The 15,549-nt window shown below is 58.0% G+C and overlaps 2 protein-coding genes across 2 annotated transcripts; one reads left to right on the top strand and one right to left on the bottom strand.

The window, feature by feature from the left end:
• Nucleotides 1–994: 994 nt before the first annotated feature.
• Nucleotides 995–5,156, bottom strand: ZNF865 (zinc finger protein 865). The gene is made up of 2 exons (XM_033084038.1): nt 3,585–5,156; nt 995–2,185 (listed from the first exon to the last, which is right to left on the bottom strand). The coding sequence occupies exons 1-2, from the start codon at nt 5,154–5,156 to the stop codon at nt 995–997; spliced, it is 2,763 nt and encodes a 920-aa protein (XP_032939929.1).
• Nucleotides 5,157–5,368: 212 nt separating this feature from the next.
• LOC117009720 (D-box binding PAR bZIP transcription factor) lies at nt 5,369–14,299 on the top strand. The gene is made up of 5 exons (XM_033084037.1): nt 5,369–5,686; nt 8,817–9,029; nt 11,118–11,284; nt 12,532–12,755; nt 13,629–14,299. Exons 1-4 carry the CDS (start codon nt 5,653–5,655, stop codon nt 12,745–12,747), a joined length of 630 nt encoding a protein of 209 aa, XP_032939928.1. The 5' UTR covers nt 5,369–5,652; the 3' UTR covers nt 12,748–12,755; nt 13,629–14,299.
• The last annotated feature ends 1,250 nt before the right edge of the window (nt 14,300–15,549 follow it).

The following is a 15,549-nucleotide window of genomic DNA, read 5'->3' as shown; positions in this document are numbered from 1 at the left end:
GGTTTTGGAATTTTGGGGATTCGGGGTCACCGGGGGGGGTCCCGAGTGTCCGGCCGGGGCTGAGTCCAGATGTCCAGCGGGAGCGGCTTGGGGGGGGCTGGAGAGGCCTTGGTGGCCACTCTGGGCCTGGATTGGCCACTCTGGGCCTGGATTGGCCATTTTTAACCCAGGATTGGCTATTTTGGGCCTGGATCGGCCATTTTTAGGCCAGGATTGGTTGTTTGGGCCTGGATTATTCATTTTAAACCAGGATTATCCCTTTTAGGCCCGGATGACCCGTTTTAGGCCAGAATTGACCATTTTTGGCCAGGATTGACCTATTTTGGGCCAGGATTGACCATTTCAGGCCAGGATTGACCATTTCAGGACAGGACTATCCATTTTAGGCAAGGATTGACCATTTCAGATCAAGTTTAACCATTTTTGGCCAGGACTATCCATTTTAGGCTGGGTTTAACCATTTTTAGGCCAGGACTATCCATTTTAGGCCAGGACTATCCATTTTAAGCCAGGACTATCGATTTTAGACCTGGATTAACCATTTCAGGCCAGGATCATCCATTTTAGGCCAGGATTGACCATTGCAGGTCAGGATTGACCATTTCAGGCCAGATTTAACCATTCCAGGCTAGGTTTAACCATTCCAGGCCAGGTTTAACCATTCCAGACCAGGTTTAACCATTTCAGTCCAGGCTTAACCATTCCAGGCCAGGTTTAACCATTCTATGCCAGGATTATCCATTTTAGGCCAGGACTATCCATTTTAGGCCAGAATTGACCATTTCAGGCCAGGATTGACCATTCCAGACCAGGTTTAACCATTTCAGGCCAGGATTGACCTATTCTGGACCAGGTTTAACCATTTCAAGCCAGGACTATCCATTTTAGGCCAGGTTTAACCATTCCAGTCCAGCTTTAAGCATTCCAGGCCAGGTCTAACCATTTCCGGCCGCGCCGCACCATCCCTGACCGTCCCCACTCCCGTCCCCCCCCCTCACTGCCCCGTCCCCGTCCCCTCCGCTCCCCCCTGCCCTCCCAGGCCCCTCCCGCGCTGCCGGGCCCCGCGGCGGCGCCGGCGGTGCGCGCGCAGATGCCGCGCGATGGAGCCCAGGTAGTGGAAGCTCTTGCCGCAGCGCTCGCAGCGGTACACGGCCTCGCCCAGGTGCGCGCGCCGGTGCTCCAGCAGGTTGGAGCGGAAGCGGAACGCCTTCCCGCAGGTGCGGCAGCGCCGCGGCCGCGCCCGCCCGTGCCGGCGCCGGTGCTCGGCCAGCCCGGCGGCGTGGGCGAAGCGGCGGGCGCAGAGCGGGCAGCGCGGCGGGCGGTGGCCGGCCCGGTGGCGGCGCAGCGCGGCGGCGCGCGGGAAGGAGCGGCCGCAGGTGCGGCAGCGCAGCGGGCGGCGCCGGGCGGGGCAGCAGCGGCGGTGGCGGCGGAGCAGCGGCGCCGCCCAGAACTTGCGGCCGCAGGCGGCGCACGGCGCCGGGCGGAGGCGCAGGTGGCGGCGCCGGTGCCGCAGCAGCTCCAGGGCGCCGGCGCAGCGCCGGCCGCAGGCGGCGCAGGAGGGCGGCCGCGCTCCGGCCAGGTGCACGTACCTGTGGGTGACCAGCGCCAGGAAACGCTTGAAGCTGCGGCCGCAGGTGGCGCAGGCGAAGCGCGGCGCGCGCGGCGGCCCCGGCGGCTCCTCGGCCGCGCCGGGCTCCGGGCCGGGCGCCGCGGGGTGCACCAGGCGGTGCCACACCAGGTTCTCCAGGAAGCCGAACACCTGCCCGCAGCCGTCGCAGCCGTGCTGCCGCTCGGTCGCCGCGGCGCCGTCCTTGGCGGCCACGGCGCGCAGCAGGTCGGGGAAGCGCTGCCCGCAGGAGCCGCAGCCCAGCCCCGGTTGCGCCGGCGGTGGTGTTGGCGGCGCGGCGGCGCGGTGAACCTGGCGGTGCCGCGTCAGGCTCTGCGGGTAGCCGAAGGCCTTGCCGCAGAGCTCGCAGCGGTAGGGCCGCTCGCGCGTGTGCACCACGCGGTGCTTGCGCAGGTGGAAGGACTCGCGGAAGCGCTTCCCGCACACGGCGCACTCGTGCGGCTTCTCCCCGGTGTGGATGCGCTCGTGGCGCCGCAGCGACTCGCGGCGGCCGAAGGAGCGGCCGCAGAGCCCGCAGGGGAACGAGCGCGACGAGGACGAGGAGGAGGAGGAGGAGGGAGGGGGGGAGGGGGGGCAGGGGGCCTGCAAGGAGAAAAAAAAAAAAAAAATTTGGTGAGAAAATTTTGTGAATAAATACATGGTTAAGGTTTGTTTTAAAAGTTATGAATTTAAATTGTTAGTTGAGATTTATGACTCTGTATTTATTTTATAATTAGATTTGTAAGTATTGTATTATATTATACTGCATTATATTGTATTAAGTTATAATTTATGTTACATTATATTGTATCTATTTTGTTATATTGTATTATATTGTTTTATATTATATTATATTACATTATATTGTATTATGTTGTAATTTATGTTACATTATATTTATTTTGTTACATTGAATTATATTGCATTATATCATATTACACTATACTGTATTATATTCTATTCTGTTATAATTTATGTTGCATTATGTTTATTTTGTTATATTCAATTATATTGTATTACATTGCATTATATCATATTACACTATATTGTATTATATTATATTGTGTTATAATTTATGTTACATTATGTTTATTTTGTTATATTGTATTGCATTATATTGCATTATATTATATTACATTGTATTATGTCATATTATATTATGTTATAATTTACATTACATTATATTACGTTTATTTTATTGTATTATATTGTATTATATTGCATTATATTATATTACATTATATTGTCTTACATTATATTATATTAATTCTGGTATATATTAAGCACACATGCAAGTCGCTGCATCATTTAAACACAATAAACGTTTTAACATAATTTAAATAAATTGCTATGAAAAAATTAAACGTTTTAAATTATGAATAAATTGTTGTAAAAAAATAAATCCGTGTTTGAAATAATAAGATGGTGTTAAAAAAAATAACATCCTAAATAACACAAAAATTAGTGGTAAAAAAAAATTCCCAACTCACAAACGAAATAACATTTGAAATAACAAATTAAAATAAAAAAAAAACCTAATGCATTAAACAACAAATAAATCACTGCAAAAAAAAAAATTAAATTAAATAATAAACTGCTGTAAAATAACACTTTAAGTATTAAATTACTGTAAATAAAAAAATCTTCAATTACGAAAAATAAATAAAATAATTAAATAAATATTGAACAATTAAGTAAAATTTTTAAAGTTATTTTTTGAGTAATTAAAATTTCAATTATTATTGTTAAAATTATAAATGATAAATTTTATTGTTAAAATTATAATTATTAAAAATAATTATTTTTAAAAATAATTAAAATAAATCATAATTAAAACAAATAATAATCAAATAAATAAATAAATAAATAAATATAAATTTTAAAAAATAAAAATAAATTTTAAAAAATAAAAATAATTTTTAAAAAAACTAAATAAATAGAAATAAATCCACCCCTTCTCCCAGCCCCGCTCACCTGCGCCGGCGGCCACGCCTGGCGCGCCGTGGGCTCGCCGGTGCCGCACCAGGCTCTGTGGCGCCGCGTAGGCCTTGCCGCAGACGTCGCAGCGGTGCGCGGGGCGCGGCGCGCCGTGGCTCAGCTGGTGGCGCAGCAGGTACGCGGCGTCGCGGAACTCCTTCCCGCACACGGGGCAGGGCACGCGGCGCGGGCCGGCGTGCGTCTTGACGTGGCGCGTCAGGCTCTCGCGCCGGTTGAAGGCGCGGCCGCAGGCGGCGCAGGCGAACGGCTTCTCGCCGGTGTGGATGATCTGGTGCTGCGCCAGGTGGCTCGGCTTCTTGAACACCTTCCAGCACAGCGGGCACGTGAAGGGGCCCTCGGCGCCGCCCGCGCCGGGAACCGCCGGGCCGGCGCCGCCCGTGGGCAGCGGGACCCCGACGGGCGCCAGCGGGACCCCGCCCGGCGCCAGGATCACCCCGCTGGGCACCGGGATCACCCCGTTGGGCACCGCCACCGTCACGCCGGGCGCCACCAGGTTCACCCCGCCGGCCACCAGCGCGTTGACGCCGTTGGGGGACGCGCCCACGCCGTGTCCGGCGCTCGGCGCGGTCACTCCGCGCAAGGCGCCGGCCCTGCCGGCCCCGTTGGTGGTGCTGACATTGGTGGCGCCGACATTGGTGGCGCCGACGTTGGTGGCCACCGCGGTGACCTCGCTGGGAGCCACGCTCAGCCCGCCGGACACCGAGTTCACCGCGCTGGGCGCCACGCTCACCGTGGCCACCGCGGTCACCCCGTTGGGCGCCGCGTGCCCTCCTCCATCCACCGCGCCAACCCCGTTGACGCCGACCCCGTTGGGCACGGGGTCAGCGCGCCCGTCCTCGGCGCCGTCGCGGTGGCAGCGGCGGTGCCGCACCAGGCTGGAGCCGTGGCTGTAGGAGCGGCCGCAGGTGCGGCACTCGTAGGGCCGGGCCTCACCGCCGCCGGCGCCGCCGCCGTGGGCCTGCATGTGCTGCACCAGGTGCGAGGCCTGCCGGAAGGCCTTGGGGCAGGCGGCGCACGGGAATCGCCGCTCCACCAGGTACTTGAGCCGCTTAAAATAGTTCCGCTCGTCTTTTGGTTCCGGGTTGGGCCCGGGGGCGCCGCCGGGGACGCCGCCGGTCGTGCCCGAGGCCGAGCCGCGTTTGAGGCCCCCGAAAAGGTGCTGGTGGCCGGAGAGGTCCACGATGCCCCACTGCGGGGTGGGGAAAGCGGCCGAGGTCTCAAAGAGCGGCTGGGGAGGGGGTGGAAGCGGAGGGGGGGGGTACGGGGAGCCCCCCAGGGACCCGTCGGGTTTTTTGGGGTGGGGTTGGGAGGAGGAGGAGGAGGAGGAAGGGGGGGCAGCGGGGTCCGGCTTGTGTTTGGGGAGGGGGGCGCGGTCGAAGGGGGGGGCGCTGGCTGGGGGGGGGTACTCGAATTGGGGAGGGGGCAGCGGCAGCGCCTTGGGCGCGGGCTCGAAGGGCTCCGGCGGCTCCGAGCGCTGGTGCGTCAGGAAATCCAGGAAATCGAAGGGGTACGCCTGGAAGTGGCCGCTCTCGTCGCTCACGTTCGCCTCCATGGCCCGAGCGAGGCGCGGGGGGGGGGCCGGGAGCGCGGGGGTCCCGCAGCCCTGAGGGGGGAGCGGGGCAGCCGCGAGTTCGGGGGTCCCGCAGCCCCGAGGGGCGGCCCCGAGCGCGGGGAGGGGGCGGCGGTCACTCACCTGGGGGGTCCCGGCGGGGCCCGGGGGTCCCGGGGCCGTCCCAAGCCCCGCTCGGCCGGGCCGGGCCGGGCCGGACGCGCCGCCCCTGCCGGAAGCGGAAGTGACGTAGAGTCACGTGAGGAAGGCCCGGCCTCATCTCCCGCCTCCTGTTCGCTTCACGGCGGGTCCGGAGCCGCTACCGTGGACAGCGGGAAACCCCGGTGTTAAACCGGGTGCGTTCCGGGACCCCCGAACGGCCTCGGGACGGGCTGAGGGGTGAGGGGAGGGCCTTGCCCACACCAAAAATGGCGCCAGCGCCGCCTCCCCGGGAAGATGGCGGCGCGAGACAAGATGGCGGCGGCTGCCCTCAACAAAGATGGCGGCCGGGGATTCGGGCCGCTCCGAAAAAGGTGCGGGGGTGGCGATGGGGGGCGGGGGGAGGGGGAATAAACACTCGTGGCCAATCGGTGACGCGGGACCGGACCAGGCCACGCCTCCGAGAAACCCCCGGTAGGGGGGCGGGGATGTATTTGGGGAAGGGTCGCGGATCTGTGACGTCACTGGGGCTGCGGGACTCCCCCAGGGACGAGAGGAGGTCGCTCGTTTCTCCCCCCCAGCCGCCGTTTCACCAGTGTTGCCCCTTTAAGAGCGGGCGGCCCCTTTAAGAGCGCCGGCACGTGCGGCCCCACGTGCTCGCGGCCCCTCCGGCTTTGGCCGCTCCCCATTGGCCGAAACTGGGTCAGGCCCCGCCCGCCGCGCGCCTCCCCATTGGCCCAATGTAGGTCAGGCCACGCCCCCGCATGGCCGCGCCGCCTGACCGTGGCCACGCCCCGTGAGCGCCGATTGGCTGTGCCGAGCGCGGGGGGCGTGGACAAGGGGAAAGGGGCGGTGTTTATTCCTGTGCGTGCAGGGGCGGGGCTTTGTTCTCTTCGGGGGCGTGGCTTGGAGCGGCGCTGACCAATGGGGGACGCGCAGCGTGCGCGGAGAGGGCGGGGTTTGTTTGGCGGTGGGCGGGGTTAGCGCGGAGCTCGCGCGGGGGTTGGCTGTGAGCGAGGGGGCGGGGTCAGGGCCGGCCACGCCTCCTCACGGGCTCAGCGCCCCCCGCGGGGCTCGGGCCGAGCGCGCCGGGACCCACCCGGGAGCAGGTGAGGAACGGACCGGACCGGAACCGGACCGGGATAGCGGGACCCGGAACGGTAAACCGGGATCGGGGGGTGAGGACCGGGAACGGCAAACCAGGACTGGACCGGGATACCGGGACTGGACCGCGACCGGGACATCGGGGGGCACACCGGGACCGGGACACCGGGACTGGACCGGGACACCGGGGGGGACACCGGGACCGGGGGTTGAGGACCGGAGCGGGATACCGGGACACCAGGACTGGACCGGGACCGGGACGCTGGGACTGGACTGGGACCGGGACACCGGGACTGGACCGGGGGGTGAGGACCGGGAACGGCATACCAGGACCGGGATTGGACCGGGACACCGGGGGAGACACCGGGACCGGGAACGGCATACCGGGACTGGACCGGGAATGGGACACCGGGACTGGACCGGGGAGTGAGGACCGGGAACCGCAAGCCGGGGCCGGACCGGGACACCGGGATTGGACCGGGGGGTGAGGACAGGACCGGGACCGGGATACCGGGACCGGGACTGGACCGGGACATCGCGGGGGACACCGGGACCGGGGGTTGAGGGAGGGGACACCGGGTCCGGGACACCAGGACTGGACCGGGGGGTGAGGACAGGACCGGGACCGGGACACCGAGACTGGACCGGGACATTGCGGGGGGACACCGGGACCCGGACCGGGACCGGGACCGGAGGGTGAGGGAGGGGACACCGGGACCAGGACCGCACCGGACCGGGACTGGGATCGGCGGGGACACCGAGACCGGGTCTGGAACCGGGACACCCGGACCGGGACACCGGTACCGGTACCGGGATGGGAAGGGGCGGGTCCGGTCCCGGTGTCGCCCCTTTTCCGTTCCCGGTGTCCCCTCCCCCATCCCGGGGGGGTCACCCGAGGTGAATCCGCACGTGGGGGCGGGGGATCCCCCCACGTGACCGCCGCACGTGCGCGCGTGTGTCCCCCCCCTCCCCCCGCCCCTCCCCCCCCCCCGTGTCCCGTGTCCCCCCCACGCGCGGGGCGCGGTCACGTGGGGGCGTCACGTGACGGGCACGAGCGCGGGATTTGGGGGAACCCCCCCAAAAAAAATTTGGGAAGGGGGTCGGGGAAATTTTGGGGGATTTGGGGAATTTTTTGATGGAATTTTGGGTATTTTTGGATGGATTTTTGGGTATTTTTGGGGAATTTTTGGGGAATTTTTGGGTCATTTTTGGGGGGATTTGGGTCATTTTTGGATGGAATTTTGGGTAATTTTGGGGGTGATTTCGGGTAGAATTCTGGGGGATTTATTGATGGATTTTTGGGTATTTTTAGGGGGGATTTGGGGTAATTTCAGGTGGAATTTTGGGCATTTTTGTGGGGATTTTGGGTGTTTTTAGGGGGATTTGTGGATGATTTCGGGTGGAATTTTGGGTATTTTATTGATGAATTTTTGGGTTATTTTGGGGGGAATTTTGGGGGGGAATTTTGGGTCATTTTGGGGGGAATTTTGGGTATTTTTAGGGGGGATTTTGGGTGATTTCGTGTGGAATTTTGGGTCCTTTATTGATGAATTTTTGGGTAATTTTAGGGGGGATTTTGGGTGATTTCGGGTTGAATTTGGGTCATTTTGAGGGGGATTTTGGGGGATTTGGGTCATTTTTGGATGGAATTCTGAGTAATTTTTGGGGTGATTTCGGGTGGAATTTAGATATTTTGAGGTGGAATTTTGGGTATTTTTAGGGGGGATTTAGGGGTAATTTCGGGTGGAATTTTGGGTCATTTTTGAATGGAATTTTGAGTATTTTTAGGGGGGATTTGGGGTGGAATTTGGGTCATTTTTGGATGGAATTTTGAATAATTTGGGGGGGAATTTTGGGTATTTTTAGGGGGGATTTTGGGTGACTTCGTGTGGAATTTTGGGTCCTTTATTGATGAATTTTGGGGTATTTTTAGGGGGAATTTTGGGTGATTTCGGGTGGAATTTTGGGTCATTTTTGAATGGAATTTTGAGTATTTTTGGGGGGGATTTGGGGTGGAATTTGGATCATCTTTTGATGGAATTTTGGGTATTTTTGGGATGGATTTTTGGGTCATTTTTGGGGTGATTTTGGGTGGAATTTTGGGAATTTTTGGGATGGATTTTTGCGTAATTTTGGGTGATTTCAGGTGGGATTTGGGTGATTTTTTGACGAAATTTTGGGGGGAATTTTGGGTAATTTTGGGGTGATTTGGGGTAGAATTTTGGGTCATTTTTTAATGGATTTTTGAGGGGATTTTGGGTAATTTCGTGTGGAATTTGGGTCATTTTTGTCTGGAATTTTTTATTTATTTTTCCCCCTCCCCAAAACCCTCCCGGGGTGATTTTGGGTGGGGAGGGGTCCCAGACCCCCCCCCATGACCTCTGACCCCTCCCCCCCCAGGCATGGACGAGCCCGGCGGGAGCCGCGGGGGTTTCGCCCCTCCCCCCCCGTGGGAACGGCCGGGGCCGCCCCCTCCCCCCCAGCTGGGTGGGGGAGGGGCGGGGGGGGGAGGGGCGGAGCTGGAGTACGTGGACCTGGACGAGTTCCTGAGGGAGCACGGGCTGCCCCCCCCCAGCCCCCCCGAGACCCCCGAGACCCCCGAGAGGGCGCCCGGTGCGTGGGGGAGGGGCGGGGGGGGCGGGAGGGGGGCGGGGCTGGATCGGGGAGGGGGGTTTGGGGGGTCCCGGCCACGCCCCTTTGTGCCACGCCCATTTAGGCCACGCCTCTTTGTACACCACCCTTTTAAAGCCACGCCCCTTTAGGCTATGGCCATTTAAGCCACGCCCCATTAGGCTATGGCCATTTAAGCCACGCCCCCATTAGGCTATGGCCATTTAAACCACGCCCCCTTTAGGCTATGGCCATTTAAGCCACGCCCCCTTTAGGCTATGATCATTTTAACCACGCCCCTTTAGGTTATGCCGCTTTAAACCACGCCCCTTTAGGCTATGGCCATTTAAACCACGCCCCCTTCAGACTATGGCCATTTAAGCCACGCCCCCTTTAGGCTATGGTCATTTAAACCACGCCCCTTTAGGTTATGCCACTTTAAACCACACCTTTGGCCACGCCCCTTTAGCCCACGCCCCTCTGTGTCACACCCCCTTTAGGCCACGCCTCTTTCTACCCCACCCCTCTGGGCCACGCCCCTTCATGTTATGGTCATTTAAACCACGCCCCTTTATGTTATTCACCTTTGAGCCCCACCCCTTTAAAGCCACGCCCCTTTGAGCCACGTGCCCTCTAGGCCATGCCTCTTTTTACCTCACCCGTTTAAAGCCACGCCCCTTTAGGTTATGTTCCTTTAGGTCACGCCCCCTTTAGGTTATTCCCCTTTGAGCCACACCCCCTCTAGGCCACGCCTCTTTGTGCCCCACCCCTTTAAAGCCACGCCCCTTTATGCTATGGTCCTTTAAGCCACGCCCCTTCAGGCTATTGCCATTTAAGCCACGCCCCTTTAGGTTATTCCCCTTAAAGCCACGCCCCTTTAGGTTATTCCCCTTTAAGCCACGCCCCTTTAAAACCACGTCCTTTACCACGCCCCCTTTAGGCCACGCCTCCTTGTACTGTACTCCTTTAAGCCACGCCCCTTTAGGTTATTCCCCTTTAAGCCACGCCCCTTTAAAACCACGTCCTTTACCACGCCCCCTTTAGGCCACGCCTCCTTGTACTGTACTCCTTTAAGCCACGCCCCTTTAGGTTATGCCCCTTAAAACCACGCCCCTATAGACCACACCCCCTTTATGTCATGTCCCTTTAGACCACGCCCCTTTAGACCACGCCTCTTTATACCCCCACCCTTTTAAAGCCACGCCCCTTGGGCTAAGGCCCTTTAAAGCCACGCCCCTTTGAGTCACGCCCCTTTAACCCACGCCTCTTTGTGCCACGCCCCTTTAGGCCACACCCCTTTAAGCCACGCCCCTTTAAGCCACGCCCTTTCACGGGGGGTGGATCCCTGTCGTGACAGATGTTGGGGGTGGGCCCGTCCTATCGCGATTCCCCCCCTCCCCCGATCGCGACGGCGCTCGTATCGCGATAGTCAGCCCCGCCCACGTTGCGACAGCGCCTCCCTTAAAGCCCCTCCCACGGGCACACCGCCCTCCTATCGCGACATATCACGACATAGACGCCTCGCCGTTCCCCCCCACGAGCTTGTGGCACCCTCCCCAATGGCCACACCGCCCTCCTATCGTGACATATCACGACATAAACACCTTGCCATTCCCCCCCACGAGCTTGTGGCACCCCCCTCCGCAGTCACACCGCCCTCCTATCGCGATATATCGCAACATATTGTGATGTATCACGACATAAACCCCTTGCTGTTCCCTCCCATGAGCTTGTGGCACCGCCCCCCACGGGCACACCGCCCTCCTATCGCGACATATTGCCCTCCTATCATGACGTATCGCGACATAATCCAACCTATCGCGACATATCGTGACATAAACCCCTTGCCATTCCCCCCCTGTAGCCCCAGGCCCCCCCCACGAGCTTGTGGCACCGCCCCCCACAGGCACACTGCCCTCCTATCGCGATATATCGTGACATAAACCCCTCGCCATCCCCGCCCGCAGCCCTGGCCCTCCCCCCACGAGCTTGTGGCACCGCCCCCCACAGGCACACCGCCCTCCTATCGCGACATATCATGACATATCGCGACATATCGCGACATAACCCCCTCTCTGTCCCCCCCCGCAGCCCCGGGCCCGCCGCGGGCGCCCGCGGAGGCGCTGCCGGAGGCCGAGGCGCTGGGGGGAGGGGCTGCCCCGTTCGACCCCCGGCGCCTGCGCTTCTCGCAGGAGGAGCTGCGGCCGCAGCCCATCGCCCGCAAGGCGCGCAAGGTGCACGTGCCCGAGGAGCAGAAGGTACCAAAAACACCAAAAATCACCCCAAAAACCAGCCAAAAACACCCCAAAAAAAATCACAAAAATTGGGGTTGGGGTCAGCCAGCTGCGGGATTTTTGGGGATTTTTTGTGGTTTTTTTCTTTTTTTCTTAAGATTTTTTGGGGATTTTTGGGGTGGGGTTGGGGGTTTTTGAAATTTTTTTTGAGATTTTTTGGGGGGGATTTTTGGGGATTTTAGTGAGGTTTTGTGGGGGGATTTTTTTAGATTTTTTTGGGATTTTTTTTTAAATTTTATTTTTTTGTGGGGGGAGTTTTTGAGGGGATTTTTTTGGGATTTTTTTATTATTATTTTTTGGAGATTTTTTTTGGATTTTTTATGGATTTTTTTTTTTAGATTTTTTGAGATTTTTTTTAAAGAGTTTTGGGGTTTTTTATTTTGTTTTATTTTATTGTTTGGGAATTTTTGGGATTTTATTTTTGAGATTTTTTGGGGATTATTTGGGGATGATTCCCAGTGTCCATGCCTTGTTCTTGGGGTCATTCCCAGTGTCCATCCCCCATCCCAGTGTCCATCCCTTGTCCCTGGGGTCACTCCCAGTGTCCATCCCCCATCCCAGTGTCCATCCCTCGTCCCAGTGGTCATTCCCAGTGTCCATCCCCCACCCCCATGTCCATCCCTCATCCCTGGGGTCATCCCAGTGTCCATCCCTTGTCCTTGGGGTCACTCCCAGTGTCCATCCCAACACCCCTGGGTGGATCCCAACCCCCCTGGGGTCATTCCCAGTGTCCACCCCAACCCCAGTGGTCACTCCCAGTGTCCCTGGGGCTCTCCCCACCCCAGGGATCACTCCCAGTGTCCATCCCTCATCCTTGAGGTCATTCCCAGTGTCCATCCCCCATCCCTGTGTCCATCCCAACATCCTTGGGTGGATCCCAATGTCCTTGGGGTCACTCCCAGTGTCCATCCCAACCCCAGTGGTCACTCCCAGTGTCCATCCCTTGTCCTTGGGGTCATTCCCAGTGTCCATCCCAACCCCAGTGGTCACTCCCAGTGTCCCTGGAGCTCTCCCCACCCCAGTGATCACTCCCAGTGTCCATCCCTTGTTCCTGAGGTCACTCCCAGTGTCCATCCCTTGTCCTTGGGGTCATTCTCAGTGTCCATCCCCACCCCAGGGGTCACTCCCAGTGTCCATCCCAACCCCAGTGGTCACTCCCAGTGTCCCTGGGTGTCCCTGTTCCCCCCTGACCGCCCCTTGTCCCCCCCCAGGACGAGAAGTACTGGAGCCGGCGCTCGCGGAACAACGCGGCGGCCAAGCGCTCGCGGGACGCGCGGCGCCTCAAGGAGAACCAGATCTCGGTGCGGGCGGCGTTCCTGGAGCGCGAGAACGCCGCGCTGCGCCTCGAGGTGGCCGCCGCGCGCCGCGAGCTCCAGCGCTTCCGCGCCATCCTGGCGCGCTACGAGGCGCGCCACGGACAGATCTGAGCGGGGATTTGGGAAATTGGGATCTTTCTGGAAGGATCTGGGATGGTTCCAGTGATCCCAGCACAGCATGGACAGATCTGAGCAGGGATCGGGAGTTTGGGATCGGCCTGGAGGGATCTGGGATGGTTCCATTGATCCCAGAGCTCCATGGATGGATCTGAGGGGGTTTGGGAAATTTGGGATCGTCCCAGAGGGATCTGGGATGGTCTCATGGGATCCTGGAGCTCCATGGATGGATCTGATCGGGATTTGGGAATTTGGGATCATCCTGGAAGGATCCCAGGTGGTTCCATTGATCCCAGAACGCCACGGATGGATCTGAGCAAAATTTGGGGATTTGGGATCGTCCTGGAGGGATCCAGGGTGATTCCAGTGATTCCAGAGCACCATGGATAGATCTGAGCGGGGTTTGGGAATTTGGGATCATCCTGGAGGGGTCTGGGATGGTTCCATTGATCCCAGAGCTCCATGGACAGATCTGAGCGGGGATTTGGGATTTGGGATCATCCCAGAGGGATCCAGGGTGATTCCATTGATTCCACCGCTCCATGGAGAGATCTGAGCAGGATTTGGGATCGTCCTGGAGGGATTCTGGGTGATTCTAGTGATCCCAGAGCGCCACGGACAGATCTGAGCGGGGATCGGGAAATTGGAATCGTCCTGGAAGGATCCAGGGTGGTTCCATTGATCCCAGCACGCCATGGATGGATCTGAGCAAAATTTGGGAATTTGGGATTGTCCTGGAGGGATCCAGGGTGGTTCCATTGATCCCAGCACGCCATGGACAGATCTGAGCGGGATTTGGGATCGTCCTGGAGGGATCCTGGGTGATTCCAGTGATCCCAGCACTCCATGGACAGATCTGAGCGGGATTTGGGAATTTGGGATCATCCCAGAGGGATCCAGGGTGGTTCCATTGATCCCAGCGCACCATGGAAGGATCTGAGCAGAATTTGGGAATTTGGGATCGTCCTGGAGGGATCCAGGGTGGTTCCACAGATCCCAGAGCGCCATGGACAGATCTGAGCAGGATTTGGGAATTTGGGATCATCCTGAAGGGATCTGGGATGGTCCCACGGGATCCTGGAGCTCCATGGACAGATCTGAGCGGGATTTGGGAATTTGGGATCGTCCTGGAGGGATCCAGGGTGGTTCCACAGATCCCAGCGCTCCATGGAAGGATCTGAGCAGAATTTGGGAATTTGGGATTGTCCCGGAGGGATCCAGGGTGGTTCCATTGATTCCAGCACATCATGGACGGATCTGAGCGGGATTTGGGAATTTGGGATCGTCCTGGAGGGGTTTGGGGTGGGTGCAGGGGATCCAGAATTGATCAGAGGGATCCAGGATGGCTCCAGGGGATCCAGAACTGCTCCAAGGAATCCAGAACCTCCCCAGGGGATCCAGAACTGCTCCCAGGGGATCCAGAACCATCAGGAACAGCCCAGAACTGACCCAGGAACACAAAATCCACTGAGATAACCGAACAGCCCCCGAGGGTCCGGGCAGATCCAGGACTGGGATCCAGGGAACAACTCCAGGACCTGGATCCACAAAGCAAATCCAGATTGGGATCCAGGACTAGGATCCATCGCTGGGACTGGGACTGGGATCCAGGACTGGGATCCAGGGAGCAACTCCAGGACCTGGATCCGAAAAGGAAATCCAGGCTGGGATCACTGCAGAGATCCAGAACTGGGATCCAGGACTGGGATTCAGGACTGGGACTCAGGGAGCAACTCCAGGACCCGGATCCCAAAAAGAAATCCAGGCTGGGATCCCTGAGGAGGTCCCTGAGGAAATCCAGGACTGGAATCCAGGAATCAAATCCAGGACCTGGACCCACAAAGGAAATCTAGGCTGGGATCCAGGACTGGGATCCATCACTGGGACTGGGAGCCAGGGATCAAATCCAGGACCAGGATCCACAAAGGAAATCCAAGCTGGGATCACTGCAGAGATCCAGAACTGGGATCCAGAACTGGGATCCAGGACTGGGATTCAGGACTGGGACCCAGGAATTAAATCCAGGACTGGGATCCATCACCAGGATCCTGCAGCTCCCTCCCCCCACATTCCCAAATTCCCGGGACCCCCCCGAATTCCCACATCCCCTCCCCCCCCCCATTCCCTATTTATTCCCAGCCCCCCCCGGGCTGGATCAAAGCACAAATTTTGGGGGGAGGGGTCTCTCCCCACCCCCTCCCCTCCCCCAGTGACCATTCCCAGTTCAGGCCAGTAGCGTTACTGGGGTGGGGGGAGGGGCGCCCTCGTCACCCCCTCGCCAAAATCTCCCTGCCCCTCCCCCCGGCACTTTGACCACTTTATTGCCCCTCCCCCCCCCAGCACGAGGGATTTTTTTGAGGGGGTGGGGGAGGGGTCGCGCCCCCCCCCATCCCCCGGGGGTGGGGGAAGGGTTTTTGTACAGAATTAAAATAAAAAAATAAAACAAAATAAAAGAAAATTGGGAAACTGAACTGGGAGCACTGGGGAAGGGAGGGCCGAGACCCGCACCCCAAAACTCGGGGACACTGTGGGGAGGCTGGGGGACAATGACTTCCATTAATTAACCGCGCTCCCGCTAATTAACGGCTCATTAAGGATCCCGCCGAATCATAACGGCTCGGTCCTCCAGCGCCATAGAGTGCGGGGACAGAGCGGCCCCGCGCGAACTTCCGGCACACACCGGAAACGCCTTGTCTCTCCCACACAGCACTCACTTCCGGCACGCACCGGAAACGCCTCACATCTGCCACACAATACTCACTTCCGGCACACACCGGAAACGCCACACCTCGCCCC

This window comes from Catharus ustulatus, chromosome 35 (genome assembly GCF_009819885.2).
Source record: "Catharus ustulatus isolate bCatUst1 chromosome 35, bCatUst1.pri.v2, whole genome shotgun sequence".
NCBI lineage: Eukaryota > Metazoa > Chordata > Aves > Passeriformes > Turdidae > Catharus > Catharus ustulatus.
This window is presented reverse-complemented; position numbering and strand designations above follow the sequence as displayed.